This window comes from Lissotriton helveticus, chromosome 6 (assembly GCF_964261635.1).
Source record: "Lissotriton helveticus chromosome 6, aLisHel1.1, whole genome shotgun sequence".
NCBI lineage: Eukaryota > Metazoa > Chordata > Amphibia > Caudata > Salamandridae > Lissotriton > Lissotriton helveticus.
Genome location: NC_136067.1, coordinates 539443826 through 539470455, shown reverse-complemented (window position 1 = coordinate 539470455; position 26630 = coordinate 539443826). Strand labels below are relative to the sequence as shown.

Here is a 26630-nt window from a genome sequence, read left to right as displayed (position 1 = left end):
GCATAACATGCTCTTGTGGGAGGTTTTCTGACTGCTTTCAGGATATTCATACCGTTTAAATAAACAAACTCTATGACTTCAGGAGCCAGATCGCCAGGTTGAGTTGTTTGGGTTGTGGGTGTCTGATTTCTCCAGGGCTTAGTGTGAAGAGGCTGGAGGTGAGATGTAGCTTTTGGTGTGGAACTGAGAGCTCCAATGGGTTGTGAACCAGGGTTGACTGGCCCATGTGGGAGCGATTAGGATTAGTGTGACGGATGTTTGCCTGAGCTTCCGAACCACTAGTAGAATGAGTGGGAGAGGCAGAAAGGCGTAGGCAAATATCCCTGACCAGTACATCCATAGGGCATTGCCTTTGGGTAGTGGGTGTGGGAACCTGGCGGCTCAGTCTTGGCATTCTGCGTTTTCTGCTGTTGCAAATAGGTCTATGTGAGGAAATTCCCACTGTTGGAAATATGGTAGGAGAACCTGGGGATGAAGTTCCGACTCGTGGATTTGCTGTCTCTGTCTGCTTAGGAGGTCGGCAATCTGATTGTCTACTCCTGGAAGGTGTTCGGCTAGGAGATACATTTTGTGGTGTATTGCCCATTTCCAAATGGTATGTGCTAATCCTGACAGTTGGAGAAAATGTGCCCCCGCCTATTTTTGTATGTAATACATTGCTGTCATGTTGTCTGTGCGAACTAGGACACCTTTGCCTATTAGGTGAATTTGGAAGGCTTTCAGTGTTAGAAAGACTGCTAAAAGCTCCAATTGGTTTAAGTTGAGATGTTTCTGCTGTTGACTCCCCAAGTCTTGTATTGTGTGATGCTGTAGGTGAGCACACCAATAAGTCATTGATGCGTCTGTTGTTAGTATTGTCTGTGAAACTGGTTCGAGAAAAGGCCGCCCTTTGGACAGATTGTGTGGGTTCCACCACTGCAGAGAGCGAGGGGTGTGTCTGTCCATCAACACTAGATCGGTTAGACGACTCTGTGATTGTTTCCACTGACTTGCTAAACATTGTTGAAGGGGGCCCATGTGAAGCCTTGCATGAGACACAATTGCAATGCAAGACGCCATCATTCCTAGCAGTTGCATGAAAACTCTGGCTGGTATTGAGTGGTTGGTCTGAAAGTGAGTGAGTGAGAAGGGACTGAATGTTGCTAATTCTGACTGTATTGTGAGATGCCAATGCTTTGGGAGTGTTTATAGTGCCTCCCAGATAGGACTGAGTGTTTGAAGGTTGAAGATGAGATTTTAACACATTCACCGTAAATCCCAGCTAATGGAGCAGGTGAATTGCAGCTTGAGTGAGTTGGAGATACTTTTGGTAACAGTTGGCTTTGATGAGTCAATCGTCCAGATAGGGAAAGACATGGATTTGCTGTCTTCTCAGATGAGCTGTGACTACTGCCAGGAATTTGGTAAATACTCTGGAGCAGTGGTGACTACAAAAGGAAGGACTTTGAATTGGTATTGCTTTCCCGCTATCACAAACCTGAGATACCTTTGATGAGCGGGGTTAATTAGAATATGGAAATATGCCTCCTTTCAGTCTAGAGTAGACAAAGTAGAATTGTTATAGAAGTGGGAGCACTTGCTGAAGTGTCACCATATGGAAATGATCAGATAGTATGTACTGATTGAGTTCTTTGAGGTCTAGGATGGGCCTCAAGGAGCAGTCCTTTTTGGGAATTAGAAAATACAGAGAGTAAACCCCAGACCCTTCATATTTTAGTGGGAATGGTACTATAGCATCATTGAGCAGAAGAGATGTGTACTTCTTGTTTGAGAAGGTGTATGTGTTCTGATGACATTTTGTGAACATGAGGTGGAATGTTTGGAGGATTGTTGATAAGCTCCAGGCAATAACCATTTTGGATAATTCCTGGCACCCATTTTTTCAGTTATTGACTGCTAAACGGAAAGGACCTGTTGAAGACATCCCCTGACTGGTGTTGAATGATGGGGGGGGTTGATGAATAAGTCACTGTTAACTGGGGAGGGGGAGTTGCGTGGAGTGGAACCTCTGCCTCTGCCCTCAAAGTTTTTTCCTCTATATCCTCCCCTTAAGAAACCTCATGTAGAGGCTTGATTGCCCCCTTTATAGGAGGAAGTATTGGCGTCCGAAGATATATTGTTGGAGCCACCACGGTAAAAAAAGATCGACGAAAGGAGCCACGGTTAGAAGGAGATTGTAATGCTCCCATAGATTTGGCTACCTCTGTATCTTTTTTCATTTTTACTAATGCCTGATCTACTTCTGGCCCAAAAAGGTGTTGCTTATCAAATGGATAATTTAGAATAAACTGGTGAACCTCCGGTATGAAACCAGTAATTCTTAACCAAGCATGTCTCCTAAGTAACACACCGATATTATTTTCTCGGGCTGCAGTGTCAGCCGCATCCAAATTGATGAATTAGAGATGAGCTTCCCTTCTTGCACAAAATCGTGTGCTTTAGCCTTGTGTTCAACTGGGAGATATTGGAGCAGTTGCTTCATTTCGTCACAGTGAGCTCTGTCATATCTGGCTAAAAGGGCTTGGTTGCTAGCAATACACCAATGATTTGCAGCCTGGGCAGCTAGTCTTTTATCAGAAGCATCTAGTAGATTAAATTCTTTGTCTGGAGGGTGATCATCTCCAGAGGTTTGTGAATTAGCGCTTTTACGAGCTTTAGAAACCATTAGCGAGTCCAAAGGCAATTGCCCTTTAATGTATATTGGATCAGATGGAGCTGGTTTTTACTTTTTGTCTATTCTAGGAGTGAGAATTCGAGCTCTGACAGGGTCTTTAAATATCTCATCTTCATGTCTCAACATGCCCTTAAGCATGGGGAGAAACTGGGTAGACCTGTGTGTGCTGCCTAATGTTTCACATAAGAAATCATCCTTACGTGATTCCTTGTGTAATTGTACCCCATGGTACAGAGCAGCTCTAGCTAACAGTTATAAATACCCTACATTATCATCAGGAGGGGGAAGGCCTTGCAGGGTAGAGATCTGGGTCATTATCTGCCGGCTGATCAAAATCATAATCCCTCCAGGGGTCTAATGATAATGGATTATGTTATATCATCTAAATCATCTTTCTGATAATCAAGAGGCTGTGAGGGTGGAGAGACCTGCGCTATAGTATACAGTGGCTCTAGTGTAGGAGAAGATGGTGGTGGTGTAGGGGAATGAGTTGGAAGAGGAGGAGGAGAAAGATTAGTTCCAGTATTCTTCTTCTTCAATGGAATTGAATATGGAATGTCCTCAGACTCTGGTTTATGCTTTTGAGGCCTTTTAGTGACCAGATGTCCTGTATCAGGATTGATGTACAGTTCTTTTTGTCTAGGATTTGTTTTAGGGGATGGAAAGTCAAAATCTGATCATGTGTTCTAGGAGGAACGTCATTTGATTTCGGTACCGACAACTTCGATACCCAAATATTTTGCCTTTACAGTGCGAAAGGTTTCGACTCAGAAGACACTTTGGACTTAGGCGTGGAAGGTTATGTTTAGTAACATTTGGATTTAGGGGCAAGGGGTGTTCTGTACTCACGCGACCTTGAAGTTGGCCCAATGGTAAGTCCTCTTCCATCTCGGAGTCTGATTACGGCACCGAGAGGGGTTGCCCCTCCATCTCATCTTCGGCACCTTGTGCATCAAATTCCTCCTGCTCTGAATCTTTGCTGAAGATGTCAGGCATGTACTTGACGTTCTGGCTCTGCATTTCACAACGTCGTGCCCAACGATCGAGGAGTCTCTTTTTGGATCGAAACGATTGCACGCGTCGCAGTACTGTTCGCTCAGGGGACAAGCACAAGTTGAACACTTTGTGCAAATAGGTGCGTGGATACTTCCCGTGGCACCGACGACAGAACTGAAATGGAGTCCGTTCCATCAACCGCGAGATGGACTGACATGGTGATGCCCTAAGCATTCCATGAGTTTCCCGATAAAAATTTAGTTTTCTTCGACTGATACGGTACACGGAGAAGACGGATATGCGTACCAAAACAATACCGTCAAGGGTAGAGTGGATTGCGCACCAAGGAGAACCCGAAGAATGGCTTCGAACAGGAGAGCAGCAATACAAGTCTGAATCCGATGGCGGAAAAAAACAATCTAACAATGGGGTCCATGACCATGCATGTTGTTACCAAAAGGAGCAGTCACATAACCTTGTGACTGGAAAGACTTCTTCGAAGAAAAACAACTTGCAAACATCCAGACCCAACACTAGATGGCAGGAGTATGCAAAGCATGTGATCTACAGCACACATGCCTCGAACATATAAGTATTATTTCATGATTTGTTTAATTACAAGATCCTAGTTGTATAATGTGCCCCTTTTTGAGATGGTCACCCCCACTTTTTGCACACTGGTACTGATGTTTCTTGACAGGATGCACAAGGTGTACCTGCTTAACAGGCCCTAATGCCAGTGCTCTTTCCCTAAAAACTATGACATGCTCAATTGGACCCCAATTGGCAAGGACTTTAGAACACTTGTAAGTCCTTGGTAAATGGTACCTATGGCAGCCAGGGCATGGGTACTACAGAGGGTCCGTATGGGTTACAGATTGGGACCACCCAAAGGGACACAAATAAAAACTGCATGCAGACTGCCATAGCAGGATGCGTGAAAGGGCGCAAGCCCTTCTGAAAACACAACATTGCCCACTCCTTGTGTGATTCGCCCAAGTACACTGCATGTATTATATGTAAGTCACCCCTACAGCATTCCTTAAAATCCTAATGAGGGGTGCATTATATTACATGTGAGGGCACATATGCATGGGCAGATATGCCTGTGAAGTCTAGCACCATTGCTAAGATCTTGCAAGTGATCAGGAAGCCATTTTAAAGGTATGTTCTGGGCAGTTACCCAGCTACACAATTGCTTCACTGAAAATAACTGTGTTTGGTATCAAACACCTCACCGCAATAAATCTATACTGATGCCAGTATCAGATTTGTGACATGCACCCAGAGGGCACCTTAGAGGTGCCCCCTAAAAAACTACTAGTCCTCTAGTGTGTTGGTTGACTGGTATTGTCTAGTGTGCCACCACAGACAAGTTTCTGACCCCTTGTAGATGAGAGTCTGCGTTCCTAGAGGTCAGAAATGCTTGCTCTGGAGGAAGGTGCTCACAACTCCTCCAGCAGGATGGCTAGTGATTAAGCATATCAAAGTCAGAGGCTTCAAAGCCTCTGTCACCTTCGATATGCGACTCTTGTTTCCCCCAGATATGGGGAACACAAGCCCCTGCCCTGGTGTCCATTGGCACATGGGCAGGTGGGAAATTAGCTAGTCCGAAGGCGTGGCACACTTACAGGCCAGGCACACGAAAAAGGATTTCACCATCTTGGTTTGGGGGGGGGGGGTGGAGGGGGGGGGGGGAGGGGGGATTAATGCTTAACACTCCCCTATGATGAGCCTAAGTTGCTGGGCCACACTGCCACAAATAGAACACTTGTGATTATTAAAGTAAGCCCTGTAAACCAATAAGGATCATCTGGACTTTTTGCACTGTATGCCCCTACATTGGCCCACTACATAAAAAGCCAGCTTCCTACATTGGTAGACACCTAAGACGGGATCCTAGGATGAATTAAAACATTTCAAATCTTCTCCCTCATAGGTTTGTCAGAGGCAGTAACCAACACTAAAATCCTTTCCTACAAAGGTCACTTGATATTTTGTGTAGGTTTTAATACAGAGAAATAACAATCCACCCTAAAATGCATGTTGATATTACCAGATACTTATCAGAATCAATATTTCCAGCCTAATGTTTGTATCCTAACCTCTCAAAATAAACAGATCAGACCTACGGCAACAGAAATATTTTTCATAGAAAACCAGTGGCTTATCACTATAACCATCTGAAGCCTGCTACGCTAAGTATAAGCTTTCTCGTAAGACAACCATCAGGTATACAGTCATAACATATCATTTCGCCTAACAGGGCTTAAAAAGGATTCTCACAGTGCAAATATTCTATACTTATGGATTGTTAGTGGAAGTTACCAACACCAGAATCCTTGCCTACTAAGCTAATCTATGAGATTCCACTATAAACTTCTGTTTAGAATAACAACTACCCACTCTTTAATGGCTATTGACTTTAAAATATGCCTTTTATAATCAATATGTCAGACTTGAATTAAAAATTGAATTGAAACAGCATGCCTAAAAGCGCATGGTTACCCGAGGGCATCCCAGTACTACTAGCAGTGCAGTCAAAAGGCTCCGAGAGATATTTAGCGAAAGAGAAAGGTTTCAATTTGTTTCGGAAAGTTCAGATAGTTTGGTTCAAGACAGGTCTGGAGGGGGAAGACTTACTGCCTTTATCATAACTTTTCATAATAAGAAATCAGCCATATACCCTTTATCATTGGTTTGTCACTATAAACAGCTCAATGTACTGAATGTAAGCTTTCCACAAGCCAACTATTCGGCATACAGTCATAAAAGAATAAATGTATACAAAACTGCAGTTTGTAAGAAGCTGGCTCTGAATTTACTATAGCAACACCTTACTCTCTGTTTGTGGTAGTGTGGTCAAGCAGTAAGGCTGTATCAGAGGACAATGTTAAGCATTTGTTGTACACAGTCAGCAAATGAATTCTCACACCCAAAGACTGAACCTCAGACCAACTGTTTTTTTAATAAAAATATTCTTTTAGTTATTTTATTTTCTAGAACCAAGCAAGCCTGGCACAGGTAAGAAATAAATACTTACAGTAGTAATGCAGTTGTAACAGTTTGGATTGCAATTGTATATGACCTTTGTTTTGATGACAGTATTTTTACTGAAAATACAATGCTTTGGAAATACAGTACATATACTTTGTATAGGCTTTTTAGTAAAACGACCAATAGATTACTTTGCATATTACTTTTCTTACACAGTACAGTATACCTGGATACTGCACTAGGACATTTCCTGTAAACAGGTGAGCACAATTTTAAATGGATTTCTTAGGCTTTCCAACTCCACACGTAGAAACTTTTCACACAAAAACAGTCAATGTTATCAAATGGAGGAAAAAAGTGTTATTGGTTAACAGGTAAGAACTTTGTTGTGGGAGTTGGTATTCTGGGGTTAGACTCAGGGGTTCCCCAAGAGTCAAGGATGCACTCTTGTTACACCCTAAGCGGCACTAGGGCGGCCGGTACAGAGTGCTGAAGCCCAAAGTTATCCAACGGGGATAGAGGTTTCCGGTTGGTGGCTGCTGACAAGCAGGCCACTGGGTTGTGGGAGCAAAGCTCCTGGACTTAAGCTCAGGGCAAATGGGGGTCTAGGCCAGCAAAAAAGGTGCACCCTCAGCGGCACTGGGGTGGCTGGGTGCAGAGTGTTTTGGCATCTGGAGCACTGTAGCTTTCAGTGGGGAGTCTCTGGGTTGTAAACACACTGCAGGCCCGGGGACGAAGGTCTTCTGGGTGCGACCACCACTTGGAGAGGTAAGTTGGGATGCTGGGGGTTGGTTAGGCACCATCGGTTGGGCCACCCAAGGCTGTGGGGCGTCGGGTGCAGGGGTGCCTTTTAGGGTCGGATCTTCTTACCAGCTCCTCGTCGCGGCTGGGGGGACCTTCCGGTTTGAGGCTGCAGGCGTCGGCTGGAGACTTGAGGCAGATCAGGGGACAACTGATCCCACGGACCCTGGCTCAGCTGGAGTCTGTTGATGAACAAATCCGGTGTTCAGGGAAGACAGAGTCTTTGGGATGGAAGGCAGGCAGGAATACGGGTTTCTCAAGGTTGCTGGCCGTAGGACACACCGGGATTTCGCTGAAGCAGGTTCGAGGTGGGACCAAGTCAGTGGGTGTTGTCCTCTTGTTGGCTTCGATACAGATGTTCGGTCCTCCTTATTTTCTTTTTCTGGTTTCTTGTCTGAGTTCTTGGTTCAGGGCTGCCCCCTAAGTACTGTATTTAGGGGGCGTTTTAGGGGTCTCGAGGTCAGTAGCTAATGGGCTACTGACGTTAGGATGACTACACCCCTGGTTGATATCAAACTTCTCAGTTTTCAGTGCAGCCATTCTGGTACAGTGGAGTTCGTTATGACAAGCTCCCAGCACCTTATACTCTTAATGGCAGCACTGCCCCTACAATGTCTAAGAATTGACTTAGACACTGTAGGGTACAGGGCTCATGCACCTGTACCCTCACCACTGGTATAGTGCACCCAGCTAGAGGGGTGACTAATCTATGCCAGGGCAGTGGGTTGTAGGCATGGCACACAGGGATGTGTGCCAGGTCGACTCTTCACTTTGTTCTGCACCAAAACACGTAAGCGGCAAGGGCAGTGTGTGTGTGTAAAGGTACAGGCCTCTAAGGGTAGCACAATAAGTACTGCAGCCTTTAGAGGCCTTCCCTGACAACAGTGCCCTTGGTACCCTTGGTACCTTTTACAAGGAACTGACATGTGGCCAGAGAGGTGCCAATTGGGGAAAGAACACAAGCCCTGGGAACCTGATTGGCAGGGACCCAGGGCAAAGCAAGTCAAAGTGCATCAGTAGTCTGGCAAAGAGTGGGGGGCAGGGGCATTACTGCAACAGAAACCCAGCTGGGAAAGCAAAATACTAACTTTAATATTAGAGCATAATAAGGATTATTGAACTGCTACCCTTGCCCTTCTCTCAACTTCCATTCACTGTCTGTGTGCATGCCCCTCTCCTCTTCCTCCTGCCTTCCATTGTGGATTGTGCTTCCACTGTTCGCCGGCCAGGACTGCATGACCAGATTTCTGCTCAGGCCCATGCCCCCTTTCATCCATTGTCCGTGTACATACCTCTGCCCCCTCCCGGATTACTATATTTCTCTGCCTGTGCCCACCCCGCCTAACCTGCAAGATCATTTGTGCTGCCACTGTGCCTACCATGTGCTGTCAGCTTGCTGCCCATGCCTCCTGACCTTTCACTCTCCTTGTGCCTCTTCCTCCCCCCTGCTCTCCATAGTCTGATGTGCTGCCCCTCCCATCTACCTTATGCGATCAGCTTGCTTTCTCTGCCCTCCTCCCCCTACCCTCCGTTGTCTGTGTTCATGCCCCAGCCCTATCTTGTCTGTCCTGCATGTTAGGCTTGCTACTCTGACTCAACCCTCTGCCCTCCATGGTCCATTGCTCTGCCACTACCACTCCTACCTGCCATGTGGGGTCCGTTGGGCTGCAACTGCCCCTTATGACTGCCCAGCGTGGTCAGTTTATAGCCTCTGCCACTGCTTCCTCCCCCCTGAACTCTATTATCTAAGTCCATGTCTCTGCTCCCTCTCACTTGGCAATGTTCTAATGAATAACTAGCGCATTAACATGCTGCGCGTATGACAAAAGTGTGGCACACCTGAAGTCATCTTGATGGTATGGTATCTTGATGGTATCAAAACTGTAAAACAAGGTATTTCCTTTAGAAATGAACAAAATAAGTATTTTTCATAAAGTAATTATGGTTAGTGAACATGAAAGCTAAATTGAGGAAACTTTATGAATTTTCAAAAATCGACAAAGGGCTTTTAAACTAAATGCTATTTTTATGGGTTGTTGACAGTTGGGATATATTTCAGTACTTTTTTTCTTGGAAGGCCATTTTGGGACACATTTTCTGTTATAAAGTGCCCTCATTTCTTCATTCTTCATACATTCCATTATACAGCTTTACCTGAAAGATAGCAGCCATGTGTGCCACAATTAGGTCATAAATACTGAATATTAACACTCTAGTTGCTCATTAGAACAATGCGGTAAAACTGAGGGAAGTTTTATATTTCAGTCTGCATGTCAAAATGTTTTACTGAAATGGATAAGGAATATAGTTGAGGGTCAAAATGTATCCTAATTTTCCTTTCTACAACACTAACCATAATTTCTATGACAAACAAGCCCACCAATTTTGTTAATTTCTAAAGGAAATTAAGTTTGACAGCTTTCATTCAACCATGGTGGTTTATAATTTGCCACACTTTTGTCATACACAGGAATGTTACCACTCTAGTTGTTTATAACAACACTGTGGGAGGCTGCAGAATGTCAAGACTTTATTTTCACATGGCTGAGGACAATAGTGTGAATTTACACAAAATATGCTCCGATTTTAACTCTGGTACACGTTTTAGAACCTCTTTGAGAAAATCATTAGAGAGAAAAATGTTCTCAAAGCTCATCAAATCACAGCACAGGTTAAGATTTTTACACAGGGTAACATCATCTTAGAATGCATCACATTTCCTAAAGTCAGTATGGTACCACCAACAAATTATATACGTTGTGACTAAACTCTGTTCTCACCCTTTATTTACTCCTTTCTGTGTCTCTCAAAAATAGTCTTTCGTTGCCATGCATTTCAAAAGGGAACGTGTTCCACAGCCCTGTATTGCCTACCACAGCCAATCAAGAGGGAGAGGGGAGGGTTGACTGAGATAGCCCCACATGACCTTTGGAGTCAGGGGGTGCTCATCCTGCCCCCCTAAGTAAAAATAAAAATCATTTGCAGGACACAAGTGCCGTGTCTCGGGCTCTTTTTTGGCTGCCACAACATATTGTTAAGGTTGCGAACAACTAATAAGGATTGACTTGTCCTCTTTAAAGTGACCAATCAGAGCAACTGTCAATATATCTATACATTTTGAGTGTTAATTTCTCAAGAACTAATGAAAATATGTACACCAAATCACAAAAGGCATGGTTTTGGGTGATGTTCTAGATATCTACCAAATTTGATGTAATTCTATTTAGCCGGTATGGCTGCAGCACTGTCAAAAATTTCCTATGGAAAATTCGTGGGGAAAAAGGGTTTTGGGACATCGTCCCCCCACCTTTTGCACTGTCACTGCTTGACAGAGGACTCCAAAATGCCCCAAGAAAGAGAGGAGGTGGATGAAATGTCTTTGGGAGAGTTTGTGAAGATTCATCGAATTCATCTAAATAGAAGCATTTAATATTAAGAAAATAGCAATTCACAATTAAGAGTCTATAGTATTTATCAGGTGCACTGTACCTTGGTGCCTGAAGCTTTAATTTTTTCTACATAATCCCAAACAGTCTGTGGAGAAATTCTGCCTCCTACTTGGATACTATCAGGAAGATCCTGTAGGGGGAAAGACAATCATTACATGAACAAGGAATAAGGTTACATATTTAAAATATATTCACCTAATTGCTATGCATAAACACAAATGTGCACTCAGTGTTAAGCTGAACAGGCAACGGTGCTTCTTTCAAATTCAAGAAACAAAAGGCCTAACAAGTTAATTCACTTATTGATTCGGGGCACTGTGTCATTCTAACCCAAACAAATTATTGAAACAGTATGATTTAAAGGACAAGTGACTTACCTTCCGTAATGGTCGTTCTGGTGGAAACTATCTAGTCTCAGATTTCTCAGCCTTTGAATCTTCCCCAGGCGTCTAACTGGACACAGAAACTTATCAGCAGTCCTTCTGCGGTAGGAGGCGCCGCCTTGTGGCTCTGCACTGATGTAGTTCAACTCCGGAAATTAAGTGTGGGGCATTTATAGACGCCACTACTAAGGGCTAACATCACTTGCTTTCGACACTTCCGATGCCTCCAGACACAATGCTCAAATAGTAAATTGGTAGACAATTTGCAGATTTCTAGACTTGGTATCTATTCAATGGATAAAGTCCAATCACAGAAAGGGGAGGATGGGAGACTTTATCAGAAACACATTACCGAAGATAGTACGTTTTTCTTCAGAGACTTCTAGACGCATATCCTGCACCTTTTGAATAAATACCAAAGGAATACCCATATGGAGGCAAGTTTGTAAATGGACTCAAACCAGAAAGTCCTGCAGGGCCAAGTGGGCAAAATGGCCCTCTCAGCAAACCTGACTGTGCAGGAAATAAAGCATTGTGAACGTATGGAGAGCGCTCCAAGGAGCTGCCCGGCAAATGTCTAGGACAGGGACTCTGTGTGCCAATTCAGTGGTAGCAGCTTCAGCCCTAGTAGAATGAGCATGCCACTGTGTGGCTGATCTTAATACAGAGCCCAATCCAGCTGGAGATGGTTCTCTGCTCCATTGCCTTGCCTTTTTTCACTCAGGAGACCCCACAAAGAGCTGATCATCCACTCAGTGTTCTTTGGCACGATCAATACGCTCAGCAGTCTTTTGGGATCAAAGTGAAGGAGCCTTTTCTCCTCCTTAGAGGGGTGATGGTGATCACAGAACGCCAGCATAGTGATAGTTTGACTGACATGGAATGGCGTTGCAACTTTCTGAAGGAAGGATGCCCATGTCCGCAGAACCAGTTTGTCTGGGAAGAAGGAAGAGCATGGTAGATTGACAAAAAGGGCCTGAAGCACAATCACATGATGTGCTGAGGTGTTGGCATTAAGGAAAATCGTATTGATAGTAAGGATCTACAATGGACAGTTGTGAAGTGGCTTGAATAAAGCTCACATCAAATAAGTCACTACCAGATTAAATCCCATTGGGGCATGACAAAAGGGGAAGAGGGTGCTAGGGATACATGTGTTGCAACCCTTTCGCAAATCACTCTACAACTGGTGACTTAACAACGAGGGCTCGCAAGAAGCCAGAAGATAACCCTTAACTGTGCACAGAGCATAGCCTTGCCAGCAAGAGGCAGAACAAATAATAGAACATCAGATAACTTGGCCTGGAGGGGTTCAAATTGGCATATACCGTAACAAGCCACTGATTTTTCCCAACAACAGGCGTATACAGTTTTCCCAGAAGGACGCCTGGCTGCCAAGATGAAATCTGTTGCTGCTCAACCTCCAAGCATGAAGGAGGAGTTTGTGAAGGCCTGGGTGCAGAACCCTGCCCTGTTACTGCAACAGGAGATCCTTCCAGAGGAGCAGCCTGATTGGAGGACATATGCTCAAGCCCAGGAATTCTGGATATCATACTCCATGTGCCTAAACCAGAGCCACTAGGATGACTTGGGGCCAGTATGCCTGATCTTCCTGAGAACTCGAGTGTTAGTGGCAGGAAGGCATACAAGGGTCACGAGTTCCACTTGAGACAGAACAGGTTCCAGAGCAAGAAACGCTTTGGGAACGCCAACGTGCACATGTGTTTGCACTGCCATTCTCTGCCTCGGCATTGGCAAAAAGACTAAGCCAAGGTTCTCCCCATTCACAGAAGACACTTTGCACCTCCTCCACGTGTAGCTGTAATTTGTGACCCTCTAGGCAGGGGCGGCTGAGCTCATCCACCCTAGTATTCAGTGAACCTGTCAGGTGTTTGACGACCAGGAAAATTCCTTGATGGTCCAGTCATTTTCAGAGGTGCAAGGCCTTTTGGGACATGGTCTGTGACCCCATCCAGCCCGGTTTGTTGCAGTACCACATGGCAGTGGTGTTGTCCCTGAGCACCAGTGCCAACCTCGCCTTAAACGACAGCAGGAAGGCTTTCAACGCCAAGCAAATTGCCCGAAGCTACAGAAGGTTGATTTGGAGCTGGGACTCCGGCAGAGACCGGCGGCCTCTGATTTCAGCCTCTTCTAGATGGCTAGCCCAACCAAGAAGCAATGCATCAGTCACCACAGTCCACTCTGGGTGTGGAAGAGAGAGGGGTCTGCCACTGACCCAATCTTGGTCCAGTAATCAACAATGCAGATCTTTTGCAGTCTCCTTCAAAATTGTCTGACAGGTCTTTTTGATACTGGGCCCACTTGAACTTCAGATCCCACTGCAGAGCCTGCATATGCCACCTGGTGTGTTCGACCAGCAGGATGCAGCAGGCTGTCATTCCCAGTAGCATCATAGTTGACCTCACTGAAATCCAGGACAGAGGCAAGAAAGTTGGGGTCATAGCCTGAATGTCCTGGACTCTTTTCCGGGAAAAAGGAACAAAACTGAACCGTGTCCAGAATGGCTCAGATGAAGGTGAGTATCGGAGGAGGAGTCAGATGTTACTTCGGCACGTTGATTGTAAACCCCAAAGATGACAGGAGGCTTGTCGTAGTCTGGAGGTGGTTGATAACTGCATCAATTAGGCTTCCTTTAACAGTCAATCATTGAGGTAGGGGAAAACAAATAGTTTCTTACCTGTCGGTGTAGTTTTGCATCTTGAAGATCTTTCTGGATTCACTATTCTGTGCATTATTCCGCGGTCTAGTGGTTGGGTCCTGAATCGTAGTCTTTTCTTTGTTGTTTTTTTTTCTCTCGTAGCCCAGGTGGGCGTCGACGTCCCACCTTTTGGTGTCCTCACTGTTACGTCGGCATGCTTCCTGCGGAAGCTCCCACCCTTGGGCGCCATCTTCGGATTCTTTTTTTCCCGTTTGTGTTCTGTTTCCGAATTGTATGGCAATGTTTCAATATTTAGTTTTACCGCTTTTTCCTTCAAAAGCCTGTTTAAGTCTTTTTCCTGTTTTTACCACCTCTTTCTCCACCCTCATCTTTCTGGCGGAGGTGGGTGGGTTCGCTAGTGAATCCAGAAAGATCTTCAAGCTGCAAAACTACACCGACAGGTAAGAAACTATTCGTTTTGCAGCGTGAATCTTTCTGGATTCACTATGCTGTGCATTGACTTTGTAGCGGTTTGTTATCATTGTGGCGGCTGAGTGGAAGATGAGCCTTGATTTTTGAATATGTGTTGAAGCACCTTCTGTCCTACTTGTGCTTCTTTGTTCATTTGTATGTCCACACAGTAGTGTTTTGTGAATATGTGCACTGAAGCCCATGTTGCCGCCAGGCATATGTCCTGAATGGGAGTGTTAGCCAGGAAGGCTATTGTTGCTTCCTTTTTCCTGGTTGAATGGGCCCGTGACCCCTCTGCTAGTTCTTGCCCAACTTGTTTGTGGCAGAATTGTATTGCTTGTGCGATCCATCGTGCAATTGTCCCCTTAGTAACTGCTTTTCCCATGAAACTGTCTGCGAATGACACAAATTTTTTTTGTTTTTCTGTGATCCTTAGTTCTCTCTATGTAGTGCATGACTGCACGTCTGGCGTCCAGAGTGTGCAGTTACCTTTCTGCGTTTGTCGTTGGTTTCTGGAAGAAACTAGGTATTTGAATAGTTGGTCTCCGTGACGGGGTTCCTCTCTTTGTTCCTCTGAATTGCAAGGCCCCCATGGATCTTACGGTGTCGTCGTCCTTTTTCAGCTGGGTCAGCTTTTTGTCCACTGGTGCTCCGAACAGTGTCTCACCGTTGAACGGGGTGTTCAGGATGTTGTGTTGCACCTCCGGTTTAAAGCCTGATATTCTGAGCCAGGCTTGGCTCCTTTCCGTGATGCCCAGCATCATAAGTCTGCTGGATGTGTCTGCACCGTCCAGTGCTGTTTTTAGGCAAGAATTTGCCACGTTCTTCCCCTCCTCTACCAGGTGCGTAGCTCTTTGCTGGTATTCTTGTGGGAGGTGTTTGAATAACTGGCCCAGTTTGTCCAGGATCTGGTATTGGTGCCTGTTCAGCAGGGCGTTGGAATTAGCCATGTGCCAGTGCGTTGCAGCATTCCACTCTATCTTTCTCCCTGTCAGGTCCATCCTTCTGCTCTCCTTGTCTGGAGGTGGTCCTGAAGTTGTCGAGACATTGGCCCTTTTCCTTGCTGTTGCCGCAATGATGGAGTCTGCAGTGACCGATCCCTGGATGTAGGGTGGGTCCTTGGAGGAGCGCTTGTACTTCTCCGTCCTGGGTGTTTACAAGTCGCAGGCTCTTTGAAGGCCTCTCTCCCTTGTCCTTTGATGCTTTCGAGCATTGGCAGGTACTGGCTCCTAGTTTGTATTGGGAGCAGTGTTTCCACGAGGAAATCCGCCTTCAGCTGTTCCTCCTCGAGTTTTACTCTGAACGCTGTTGCTGCGTTCTTGATGACTTCATTGTAAAGTCCAATGTCGTCAGGCCGCGAGGGCCTCGCAGGATATGTGTCCACTCCCTCTTCTGGACTCTCGGTTTCGAGGTCCTGCCACTCTAGGTCCTGTGTGTCCGAGTATGTCGAGCCCTGAAATGTCCACTGGTCGTCATCTGCCTCCTCCTCGTAGTAGGGGATCTCTTCTTCCCGATATTCCAGATCTTCCTGGCTTTCGGACGGTCCTTCGACTTCGAACTCTTCTTCTTCCTCGACGAACTCGACCACCGGTGGCTTTGGCTTAGACGGAATTGTATACGCTTTCATCCTTTCGTCAAAATCTTTCTTTCGCTGCAGGATGTTCTCCATCTCTGCCTCGAGTCTTCTCTTCTTTCTTTCCATCTCTGCAGCCTGTTCGGCGTCGAGTGGTTGTGCCGGTCTCTTTGTATGGCAAGATGGCGTCGAGACGGGTTTCGGCGTCAAGACTGGTTTCGGCGTCAAGACTGGTTTCGGCGTCAAGACTGGTTTCGGCGTCAAGACTGCTCTTGTGTCCTTCATCGACGTCGAAGAGGTCTTCGGCGTCGAGCGTTCCCTTTCGTGGATGCTTTTCGACGACCTTGGCTGGTCGCCGTCCTTCGGCGCCTGGGAGTCCTACCGTGAGGATCCGCTGGCCCTGGATGTTGCTGCGGACGCCGAAGCTTTCGGCGTCGGCGCTTTCGGGGTCTTGCCCTCGTTTTTTCGAGAGTCTTGGGCAGATTGTTGGGAGTCTTTCGGGCCTTTTTGCGGCGTCGAGTCTCCTACCTTTTCTGGAGTCTTCGTATAATCGGTCTTTACGACCGTGTAGCCGTCGTCGTCTTCTTCTTCGTCGGTCGAGAGTCCCAGGTCTCGAAGGGACAGTGGTTGGCCCTTGCCCTGCATGGCGAAGTTAGCTCTTCTTTGCCTCTCTCTCACTCGAAGGGTCTTCGGCGCAAAGGCGGAGCAGGCGTTGCAGTCCCTGCTTTCGTGGTCGACCGGCAGGCAGAGGCTGCAAACTGGGTGTTGATCTTTCTGCGCGCACTTGTGGTGGCAGTTCCGGCAGAATTTGAATGGTGTGTTGTCCATCTCTTGTGTTTAGGGGGCCCCCTGATTGCGCATTCTCTTCTGGACGTCGAAGTTCCTCGAAGATCCTCTTCCTTCGTCGTCCCCTTCGATGATGTAGTCTCACTTAGTCTTCTCAACTCTTTTCTTCCCAAAAACTTGGCTTTTGGCTTCTCTTTTCTACAAGTCTCTGGAGCTCTCTCGGGAACGATTCAGACCCAACAGCGGAAAAAAGAATCTGAAGATGGCGCCCAAGGGTGGGAGTTTCCGCAGGAAGCATGCCGACGTCACAGGAAGGACACCAAAAGGTGGGACGTCGACGCCCACCTGGGCTACGAAAAAAAAAGAAAAGACTACGATTCCATACCCAACCACTAGACGGCGGAATAATGCACAGCATAGTGAATCCAGAAAGATTCACGCTGCAAAACTGGCACCCCTGACCTCTGAAGTTGTGTTGCCACCACTGCCATCATTTTCATGAAACCTCGAGGGGTACTGGGCAGCCCAAAGGGAAAGATAGCAAACTGAAAATGCTCCTCTCCCACCATGAACAGCAAGTAGCACTGATGGACAGGCAGAATGGAAAATTGGAAATAGGCGTCCTGCAAGTCTAGCATTACCATTCTGTCTCTAAGGTTGATGGCAGACAAGATCTGTTCCAGGGGTGGCATTGTGAATTTACCCTTCCAGAGGAAGGCATTGAGAGAGCGTAAATCTAGAATAGGCTATAGACCTCCATCCTTCTTGGGCACCGGAAAGCATCGAGAATAACCATGTCCTGCTTCTGGCACCGCCACCTTCCCGACAGCCCCTTTGGCCAAAAGGGCATGCACTTCCTGCTGCAAAATGGAGAGACAGTTCTCCGCTAGTCGATGAGGCGACAATGGAAGGTGTGGGGAGAAGACAGAAAGGGTAAGGCGTATTACTTGCAAACAATCAATACGAGCCACATGTCTGATGTGACTGCTAGAAAGCAAGGTAAGAACAGGAGGATTTTGCCTCCCACCGGGGGCTGTGATACTGCATGGGCAAGCTGAAGAGGTTTTGCAGGTGGGGCCACAGAGGGAGGGGAGGTTGGGCAGCACGCTGACCTTGGCTGAGGGGGCTGTGGGCAACACAGCCTTTACCAGAAAACTGCTGTGTCCTCTGTGGGGGCTGGACAGGCTGCATAAAGGGAGGCCTTGGCCAAAGCTGAGAAGGGAACTCTGGAACTGCTGTGGTTGGTGAGGAAGAGCGGAAAGGTCCACAGAGTGATCTGTAGCCCTGCTCTCCTTAAGACACTTGAGAGCAGAAGCAGCTTTTCCCCAAACAGGCAAGCCCCATCAAAGGTCAAGTCCATCAGAGATGACTGGAGAACCCCTTCCATCTAGCCATATATGGACAGGTGGTGCCCAATGCCTGCCCTATGGAATCGATGATGTCCAAGCCACAACAAATTGTGAACTTGGCAGCATCATGAGCATCTTGAATTGACAGACTGTACAGGGCAAAGGTCTTCAGGCACACCAGAGAGGACTGGTGCCATCAAATCCCCCAGAAAGTGAGTAGCAGTTAACCGATCGGAGGGCTAAGCTGGTAGAAAAAGACATGTTTGCTGAATGTTTCCAATCACTTAGATTACCTATCAGGGGGAGTGGTGGGAAATGTGTTGGGATTAGAGTGTCTGGTGGAAGCCTGCACCAATAGACTTTCTGGTGTGGGGTGCTGCAAAAGAAAAGCCACGTCACCAGGAGCAGTGACACAGAGCCTGGCAATTTGTCTATTGACCGGGGGCCAGAGTAAGGTTTGGCTCCAAGGCCCCAATAGGGTATTTGCCAGTGTCTTGCTTAAGGAAGATGTTTGCCTGATTGGAAGACTTCTGTCAGAACATTCGTTTTAGGCTCCAAGGTGGGGAGATGGATACATGTACTATGGCCGCCCTCACATCATCACGGTGTAGGAAGCAGATTTCTCTCAGACTGGTCCAGACAGAGTAAAAAGTCATGTCTCCAATGAGGTATTAGAGCAACAAGCCTCCTATAAGTCCTTGTACCAGTTATCATTTTGGTAGGGGTGTGTGAACTCACCTGGGTCACAGTCATTATCCGAATCAGCCTGGGAATGCAGAGTGAGCCTGTGGTAATTCAAGTGGGGGGAAACAGCCTTTCGGGCGGATTCAGACGTCACATTGACTTGCCATCAGAGAGGGTAATCGAGGCTGCTTCTTCAGGAAGCTAAGGTGGCGTCGACATGCCCGGGGGCTGGTGTGGATCATGGTGTCAGCAGCGGAGTCAGAGGCAATGCAAGTGCAGAGGGTACAGTTGGCACCGAGGGCGACCCTGCCGGTGGAATACCAGGTGGAAGGCCTCTCAGCTCCTTGGGGTCCGAAAAGTCGCAAGAGGGAGATGGAAGGGATCCAAAGAGCAGAAGCATGGCTGCATGGAACGCTTAGATCTGATGCAGCGTGGCTGAATGCCTCAGTCATTCAGGTTGTGCCAGAACGCGCTGCAGGAGCGGTTCCACAGTTGACAGTCTTCGAGAGCCTGATCAAGAAAGGTCAAGCTGCCTACAAGCTTGATTAGGCAAATGAGTGGCGTGAGGGAGCGGAATTCTACTTCGACGTCTTATATTTCTTGCGCTTACCTGAGAACTTCGAGGGCAACGAAGACCAACCTCTGGAGTGCCTCAGTCGACAATAACAATGGGAAAGAGTGGGCCTTGGACACGGAGCAGGGCTTCGAACTGTTCTGTCACTGAGTCTTTTTATGCTTGGCGACATTAAGTTTCTCTTTGCACTCCAGAATGGCCTTCAGGTGCATTGATGCGCAGTCCCTGTAGGCCTTGGAGTCATGGCTCAAACACAAGCCCACCTGCTGGGCATCTATCATAGATGTTTGTTTGCAATAGTCCCTACAGGGCTTGAAATCTATTGTTTTAGACTGGCGCCATCCCTGCACATAATAAGAATTTTTTCTCATAATACTAAGTTAAGTCTCACAGAGAGACCAGAGGGAGCTCCCGATCTGTATCTGGTTGAACAAAAGAAAGGATATGTGGTCTGTGCGCAGGAGTGGCACATACATAGGCCCTGCAAGTCAGTTCCAGAACGAAACAGCATCAGTGCAGAGCCGCAAGGTGCCACCTACTGGCATGCAGAGGTGCTGCTGAAAAGTTTCTGGATCTAGTCTGACGCCTGTGGAATATTCAAAAGTTGAGGAATCTGTGGCTAGAAGACTATCAGAGAATATTTTGAAACAACATATTTTTATCTGAGTAAGATTTAAATTATACACAGAAAGGCAAAGTCACTTTCATTGTGAAGACAAATTAAATATTGAAATTGTTACTAAGTTTAAGAAGAAAAATGTTAATTACCCAGTAAGCATCTGTTCTTGGCATGGAGAGCTGTAGATTCACATGATTTGCATACTCCTGCCATCTAGTGTTGGGTCCGGATGTTTGCAAGTTGTTTTTCTTCAAAGAAGTCTTTCCAGTCATGAGGTAAGGTGACTCCTCCTTTCGGTGATAGTGCGCATGGACATCGACTCCATTGTTAGATTGTTTTCCCGCAGAGGGTGAGAATGGAGTTAGTAGGAGTAGAATAGAGATGTCCATGCGCATGTATATGAGTAAGAATCTGCAACAGGTACAGGTACCCGGGGAGACGGGTGGGCGCATGTGAATCTACAGCTCTACATAGCAAGAACAGATGCTTACTGGGTAACTAACATTTTCCATTTAAGGCATGTGAGCTGTAGATCACATGCTTTGCTTAGACTATACAGCAGTATTCCCCCCCAAGCAGTGGCTAACCTGTAGCTGTTGCAGTTGTCTGAAAGAGTGTTCTAAGTACTGCCTGCCCTACATTAGTTTGCTGTCTTGCCAACACATCTACACAATAGTGCTTGATGATATGTGTGGTGTAGTCCATGTTGCAGCTTTGCAGATGTCAGCTATGGGGATGTTTCCTAAGAATGCCATAGTAGCCCCTAGTTTGCAGATGGAATGCGCTCTAGGGGGTATTGGTAAAGTTCTCTTCGCTTTTGCATAACATGTTTGAATACATTTGACAATTCACTGAGCAATATCCGATTTAGATAAAGGATTGGCTTTGTGTGGTGGAGTAAAAGCCACAAAGAGTTGTTTTGTTTTACGAAATGTTTTTGTTCTTTCTATGTCATATAATAACTCTCTTTTAACATCTAAAGTGCGTAGAGCGGGGGCGTGGCCAAGATGGTGATCTGAGAGATCGAGGGGCTCGGAGGCTCCTCGCTCCTGGCCCCGTAATCCAGCCAAATAAATTATTGTTCTAGATTCCCGGTTGTGCACCACAGATGGTGGTACAACAAGAGGGAGTTAAGTGGCACTCCCGGGAGCGAACAGAGACAAAATACGCTCCCGGGCGACACCGTTCACGGACCGGCAGATCGCTAAACAAAATGACGCCCAGGCTGTGAGCAGAGAGAATCGGCGGAGCGGCAGGAGACTAGGCCCCCCAGAGGCATGAGTGGCGGCAGACCTGGGTGGCGCCTCGGCCAGCATCGAGTGAGTACCCGCGGCGGAGGCAATAGAGCAGAGGCTGCCGGGAGCGGTGCCATGGGGGAGGGGGGGACCGCTCCTGGCAGCAAATTCCTCTGGGGAGGCACAAGAAGAGCAGGGGAAGGGTCGAGGGGCACCCGCTGCCACCGCCATAGAGCCACCTCATGAGCCCTTGAAGACCGAGCAACGGCCGCGTGTGGTTGGCGCCAAAGCGGGAAAAGAAGGAGGCACCCAGCGATAACGGCAGGACGGGCCTGCAGACCCGCCTGCTGAACACAGCCATAACCAAGGGGCAAGCAAGGCTGGAGGAGGTGAAGCGGTGCGCCGGAGAGTAGACTCAGGCGACAGACGCTCCAGGGAGACATATTACAAGGCCGGTGGTGACAAAATGGTGCCCGGGTCGGGAGCTGAAATGCGCAGTGAGTGGTGGAAAGCAACAGAGCCCTATGCCAGTGGGAGCAGCAGCGCAAGTCCACCATCGGGTGAGTGCCCACAACAGCTACAGTAGAGCAGCGGGGGCTCGTAGTAAGCCCGTAAAGGAAATCGAGGGTGCGGTTCGCGGGCCCACCCGGGCGTGAATCCAGCGTCTACCTGGGAAAAATACGAGTCCAACCCGGATCAAGAGGTGCCCACCATCACCGCTTAAGGACACCTAACAAGCCTTTGGGAACCGAGTGACGGTCACTGAGGTTAGCGTCACAGCAGGAATAGGAGAGAGGTGAGACAGGCCTGCGGGCCCCTGCGGAACACTTTCATCATAACCCTGAAGTGAACAAGGCTAGCACCACCCGGTCATACGCACATGTGGGGGGGGGGGTCTACATTGTTGGTTGCCTGTATAGCTCCCTGAATCCCGAGGAACGCAGGGACACAGAAAACAGCAACTGGATGCTCAGGGGGGCGCCAGAGCGCAGCCTAGCGAGCAACAAGGATCGGAGGGGAGGAAGGACCAGGAATTAACCATCCACTGCTAGTGGAGTCCAAACTCAGCCAGAATTGAATTATCCCCAGCAGTGTTACACCTGTGACTCGCACGCGGAACACACCTAGACGCCGACCCCCCCCCTTTGGGAAGGATTCAACTCAATGTGGTGCTTACCGGACGATTTCCCTACTCAATCTGGACCTGAAGTTGTTTACAAGGGTTCTAGCGGCCATACTAGGCCCAAGCATGCCCCGTATCATCGAACCAGACCAGTCCGGCTTCATACCAAATCGACAGAGCAGCGACAACACAGCTTTATACCAAATCGACAGAGCAGCGACAATACCAAACATATCAATCGACAAAGCCCACCGCACCAAGGTGAATGCCCAACTGCTGTCAATCGATGCCGCAAAAGCATTCAACAGAGTCGACTGAGGCTTCTTGGATAAAACACTGGCGCATTTCGGCGTCGGAGAGCGATTCAGGGCCAGGGTGGCGAGTTCCAACGACAAGCCCAGAGCTACGATACAGGTCAATGGGACAATCTCGTAGCCCTTCGACATACAACCGGGCACGAGGCAGGGATGCCCGTTGTCGCCCCTCCTTTTTGCACTCTACGTAGAGCCCTTAGCACAAAGGATAAGGGACAACCCCGACATCCTTGGTATTCCCTTCGAAGGAGAAAGGTACACACAATCAGCCTGCATGTGGACGATATATTGGCGACCAAGTGTTCGGTGCCAGCTTTCCTTCGGGAATTGATCTCCTTTGGTAGAGTCTCCGATTTTAAAATTAACATGGGGAAATCTATGATCCTGCCGCTAGGCCTAAATGAGAACCCACATAGGTGAGAACAAAGGGAATACGGAGAACTCCAATCCCAAGCTTCGATCCCATACCTGGGGATAGTCCAGGCCCCCTCTATCGAGCAAACGGTTGCCAACAACTACACTCCACTCCTCTCACAGATCCAGAGAGATCTTCGTCAGTGGCAGAAGCCCCCTTTGTCGCTCCTTGGCCGCACTGCTGCCTTCAAAATGTCCATACTGCCTAAAGTGTTATATATCTTCCAGACCATCCCGACATGGCCCCCGACAGGGACCATTCACAAACTGCAAGGGGAGGTGCAACACTTTATCTGATGCTTAGAGATTCATCTCATCGACCCCCTGACAAGGGGGGGCTGGGTGTTCCAAATCTCCTGGAATACTTTCGGGCGACGCAACTTAGACATTTGGTGGAATGGAGCAGACCTGAGTCCGAAAAGAGATGGCTGTTTCAAGATCGGGCACTGGTGAAGTTATCCCTATGGAAGGAACACTTATTAAAGCGTTCTGATAGGCCCCCGAACCTTGAGGGCTCTCCCCTTACACGAACAGTGATGAGTCTGGGACACAGTAGCGGTTAAAAGCGGATTCCCCTCACCATTAACACCTCTGTTTGACAATCCAGAATTTCCACCAGGGGAAGAAGAGCGAGCGTTCTCACAGTGGCGGGCTTCAGACTGCAAATCGGCCGGACATCTATTTGATTTAGAGGGGTTCCTCAAGTTCTCAGACACACCACAAGCCTATGATATCAAACGATTCCAATACTTCCAAATCCGTCATTGGCTCCTACACCACGATGTATGTCCGATGGTCGGCAGAAAACTGAGATTTGGCTTATAACCTAATACTCTGATAAAAAGATGATCTCTGAACTTTATAATATGCTTCGTCCACCAGCTCCCTCTGTGCCCTCAGCCGGGCAGAAGCGATCAAAGCGAGAACTAGGGCGAGATCTATCAGAGAAGGAATGGCGTGATATCTACTTCAGGGCGAACCATACGGCCCGAAACACAGTAAGTAGAGAAGCGACGGTTAAAGTGGCAACCTATTGGTATTTGACACCGGTCAGACTAAATAGAGGAAATTCAGACCGGAGCCGGCAGGGTTTTTCACGAGGAGGGTACGCTGACTCACCTACTCTCGGACTGTAAGGAACTGACGTGATACTGGACTGCTGTCCTAGACGATATAGACAAACAATTCGAGACAGAAATACCTCGCTTCCCTGCTTACACATTGCTAGGGCTTCCCAACCCTCTCACATATCCACTGAAGTCAGTCAAGGGGAAACAGATGGGCTTGGCACTGGGTGCAGCTGTCCAACAAATTCTCTCTTTATGGGGCACGCAGACTCTACCAACCCACACGGGATGGTTACACAAATTATAATACATCATTGGTATGAAGAGAATGCAAGCCAACCTCGCACACTCAGTAGACTCATTTAATACTATCTGGCATCCTCTATTGTCCCTGTTAGCAATGGAATTTAACGAAGTAACATGTCCAAAATACCTCCGCCTCCTTCGACTCACAGACGCTCAGCCGACAGTGGTGGCTCCTAACATGTGGCATGAAACGGACCTTTCACGCAGTAACCTAACAAGGCAAAGATACAGCACACTGGTTCAGGGGTGGAGGGGTTGGGTACCGGGAGGGGGACTGTTATGAGTTTTTATTTTACTAGACTTAACATATTGCATATCAGAGTCGGGCCCCCACCTTACTCTGCCAGCTCTAGTTGCCGAGTGCATTACAGAATCACAGTGGGCCCTAAAGGATGTGAGGGGGCAGGGCTGGACTGGGGAGGAGGGCAAGTTGACGAAATGCGGGATTGTCTGTTATATGGAAGGAGTAGTTTCTGTTCTGTAACTCCAGTTCTGTAGTGGGGGTATCTCTGTTATAGTCATAATCTAGTGAATAGTCCCGCCCATGTGCGTGGACCCCGGCAATCAAAAATAATCTCTTAAGTTGTCAAAAAATTGCAGAACTGCAAAGACACTTAAGAGAAAATTTAAAGACAAATAATGCAGCCTATATCCACAGGCTACACTGTCCAGTACTTCAACTAGAAATTCCACCAAAAATCCACAAACAGCAAAGCCTGTCCAGATTTCCCATGCTTTTACTGCAAAAAAAACCCTCAGAATGATAGAGAGGAAGGCCTGGACAGACAAGCCCCATAGGCTGCCATTATGTGGTTTAAACAGGATACTGTGCCTTTAAGGAAACCTTCTAGAACCTTCTCCCAGTATCCCAGAATGCATAGCAGGTCCCACTGACTTCAGTTCTTTTTGAAGGCGTAAAAACGCCAGACCTGTAGCATTACTTACATGAACAATTCTCCACCGGGGAGGAGGGCGGGCGCTTATGACTATAACAGAGATACCCCCACTACAGAACTGGAGTTACAGAACAGAAACTACTCCTTCTGTAGTAGGGGATCTCTGTGTATAGTCATAATCTAGTGAATAGAATGGCAAGCCCATCCCCACACCAAAGCGGCGGTGGAGAAAGAACATAACGCCACTACTGTGCGAACAAATTCCGCAGCGAAGCCTGCCCAACCTGAGCGTCTGCCCTGGCATCAGAGTCCAGGCAGTAATGCTTAGCAAAGGTATGAACCGACTTCCAAGTGGCGGCCTTGCAGATTTCTGCAATCGGCACATTACGGAGCAAGGCTGTCGTGGCAGCTTTGCCCCTGGTGGAATGAGCCTTAGGCTTACCTCCTAAGGTCTTATTAGCTTTTTGGTAACACAATTGAATGCAGGACACAATCCACCTAGAAATGGACTGCTTAGAGGTAGCAAGACCCGTCCTGACTGATCCATAATTGACAAACAATTGGTCTGACCTACGAATATCTTTGGTCTTATCCAGATAAAATTTCAACACCCTCCTAACATCCAGGGAATGCAAAGATCGTTCCGCCGGAGAGGAAGGATTCTGAAAAAACGTAGGTAAAGTTATGGTCTGGTTGACATGAAAATCAGAAATAACCTTGGGAAGAAATTTAGGGTGAGTACGCATCACAACCTTAGCAGCATGAAACACAGTATAAGGTTCAGTACAACACAACGCCTGAATTTCACTCACCCTGCGGGCCGATGTAATGGCCACGAGGAACGCCGCCTTCCAGGACAGGTGCTGCAACGAAGCCTTGTGAATGGGTTCAAAAGGCTCCTTCATCAATCTGGACAGCACCACATTCAATTCCCATGAAGGCGAGGGAAGCCTGACAGGAGGGAACACCTTCTTCAATCCTTCCAGAAAGTCTTTGATCACAGGGATCTGGAAAAAAGAAGTCTGTGAAGGGCATTTCCTGTAGGCAGTCAACGCAGCAAGATGAACCCTAATGGAATGAACATTAAGGCCAGACTGCGCCAAATGTAAAAGGTAAGGAAGAATGACATCTTCCTTGCAGGTTGTAGGGTCATGGTTCCTAGACTGGCACCAGATACAAAACCTCTTCCACTTGTAAGCATATGAAGTCCTTGTGGAAGGTCTCTTAGACTCCTTCAGTATGTCCATGCAATCTTCGGGC

General features: G+C 47.4%; 1 protein-coding gene across 2 annotated transcripts in view; it reads right to left on the bottom strand.

The window, feature by feature from the left end:
• The window catches only part of PHF3 (PHD finger protein 3), a 716139-nt gene that overhangs the window by 211680 nt on the left and 477829 nt on the right, over positions 1-26630 (bottom strand). For both annotated transcript variants that reach the window (XM_078648001.1, XM_078648002.1), the window contains exon 14: positions 10958-11047. In XM_078648001.1, coding sequence (XP_078504127.1) covers positions 10958-11047 — 90 coding nt within the window. The remainder of the gene's footprint in view (positions 1-10957; positions 11048-26630) is intronic.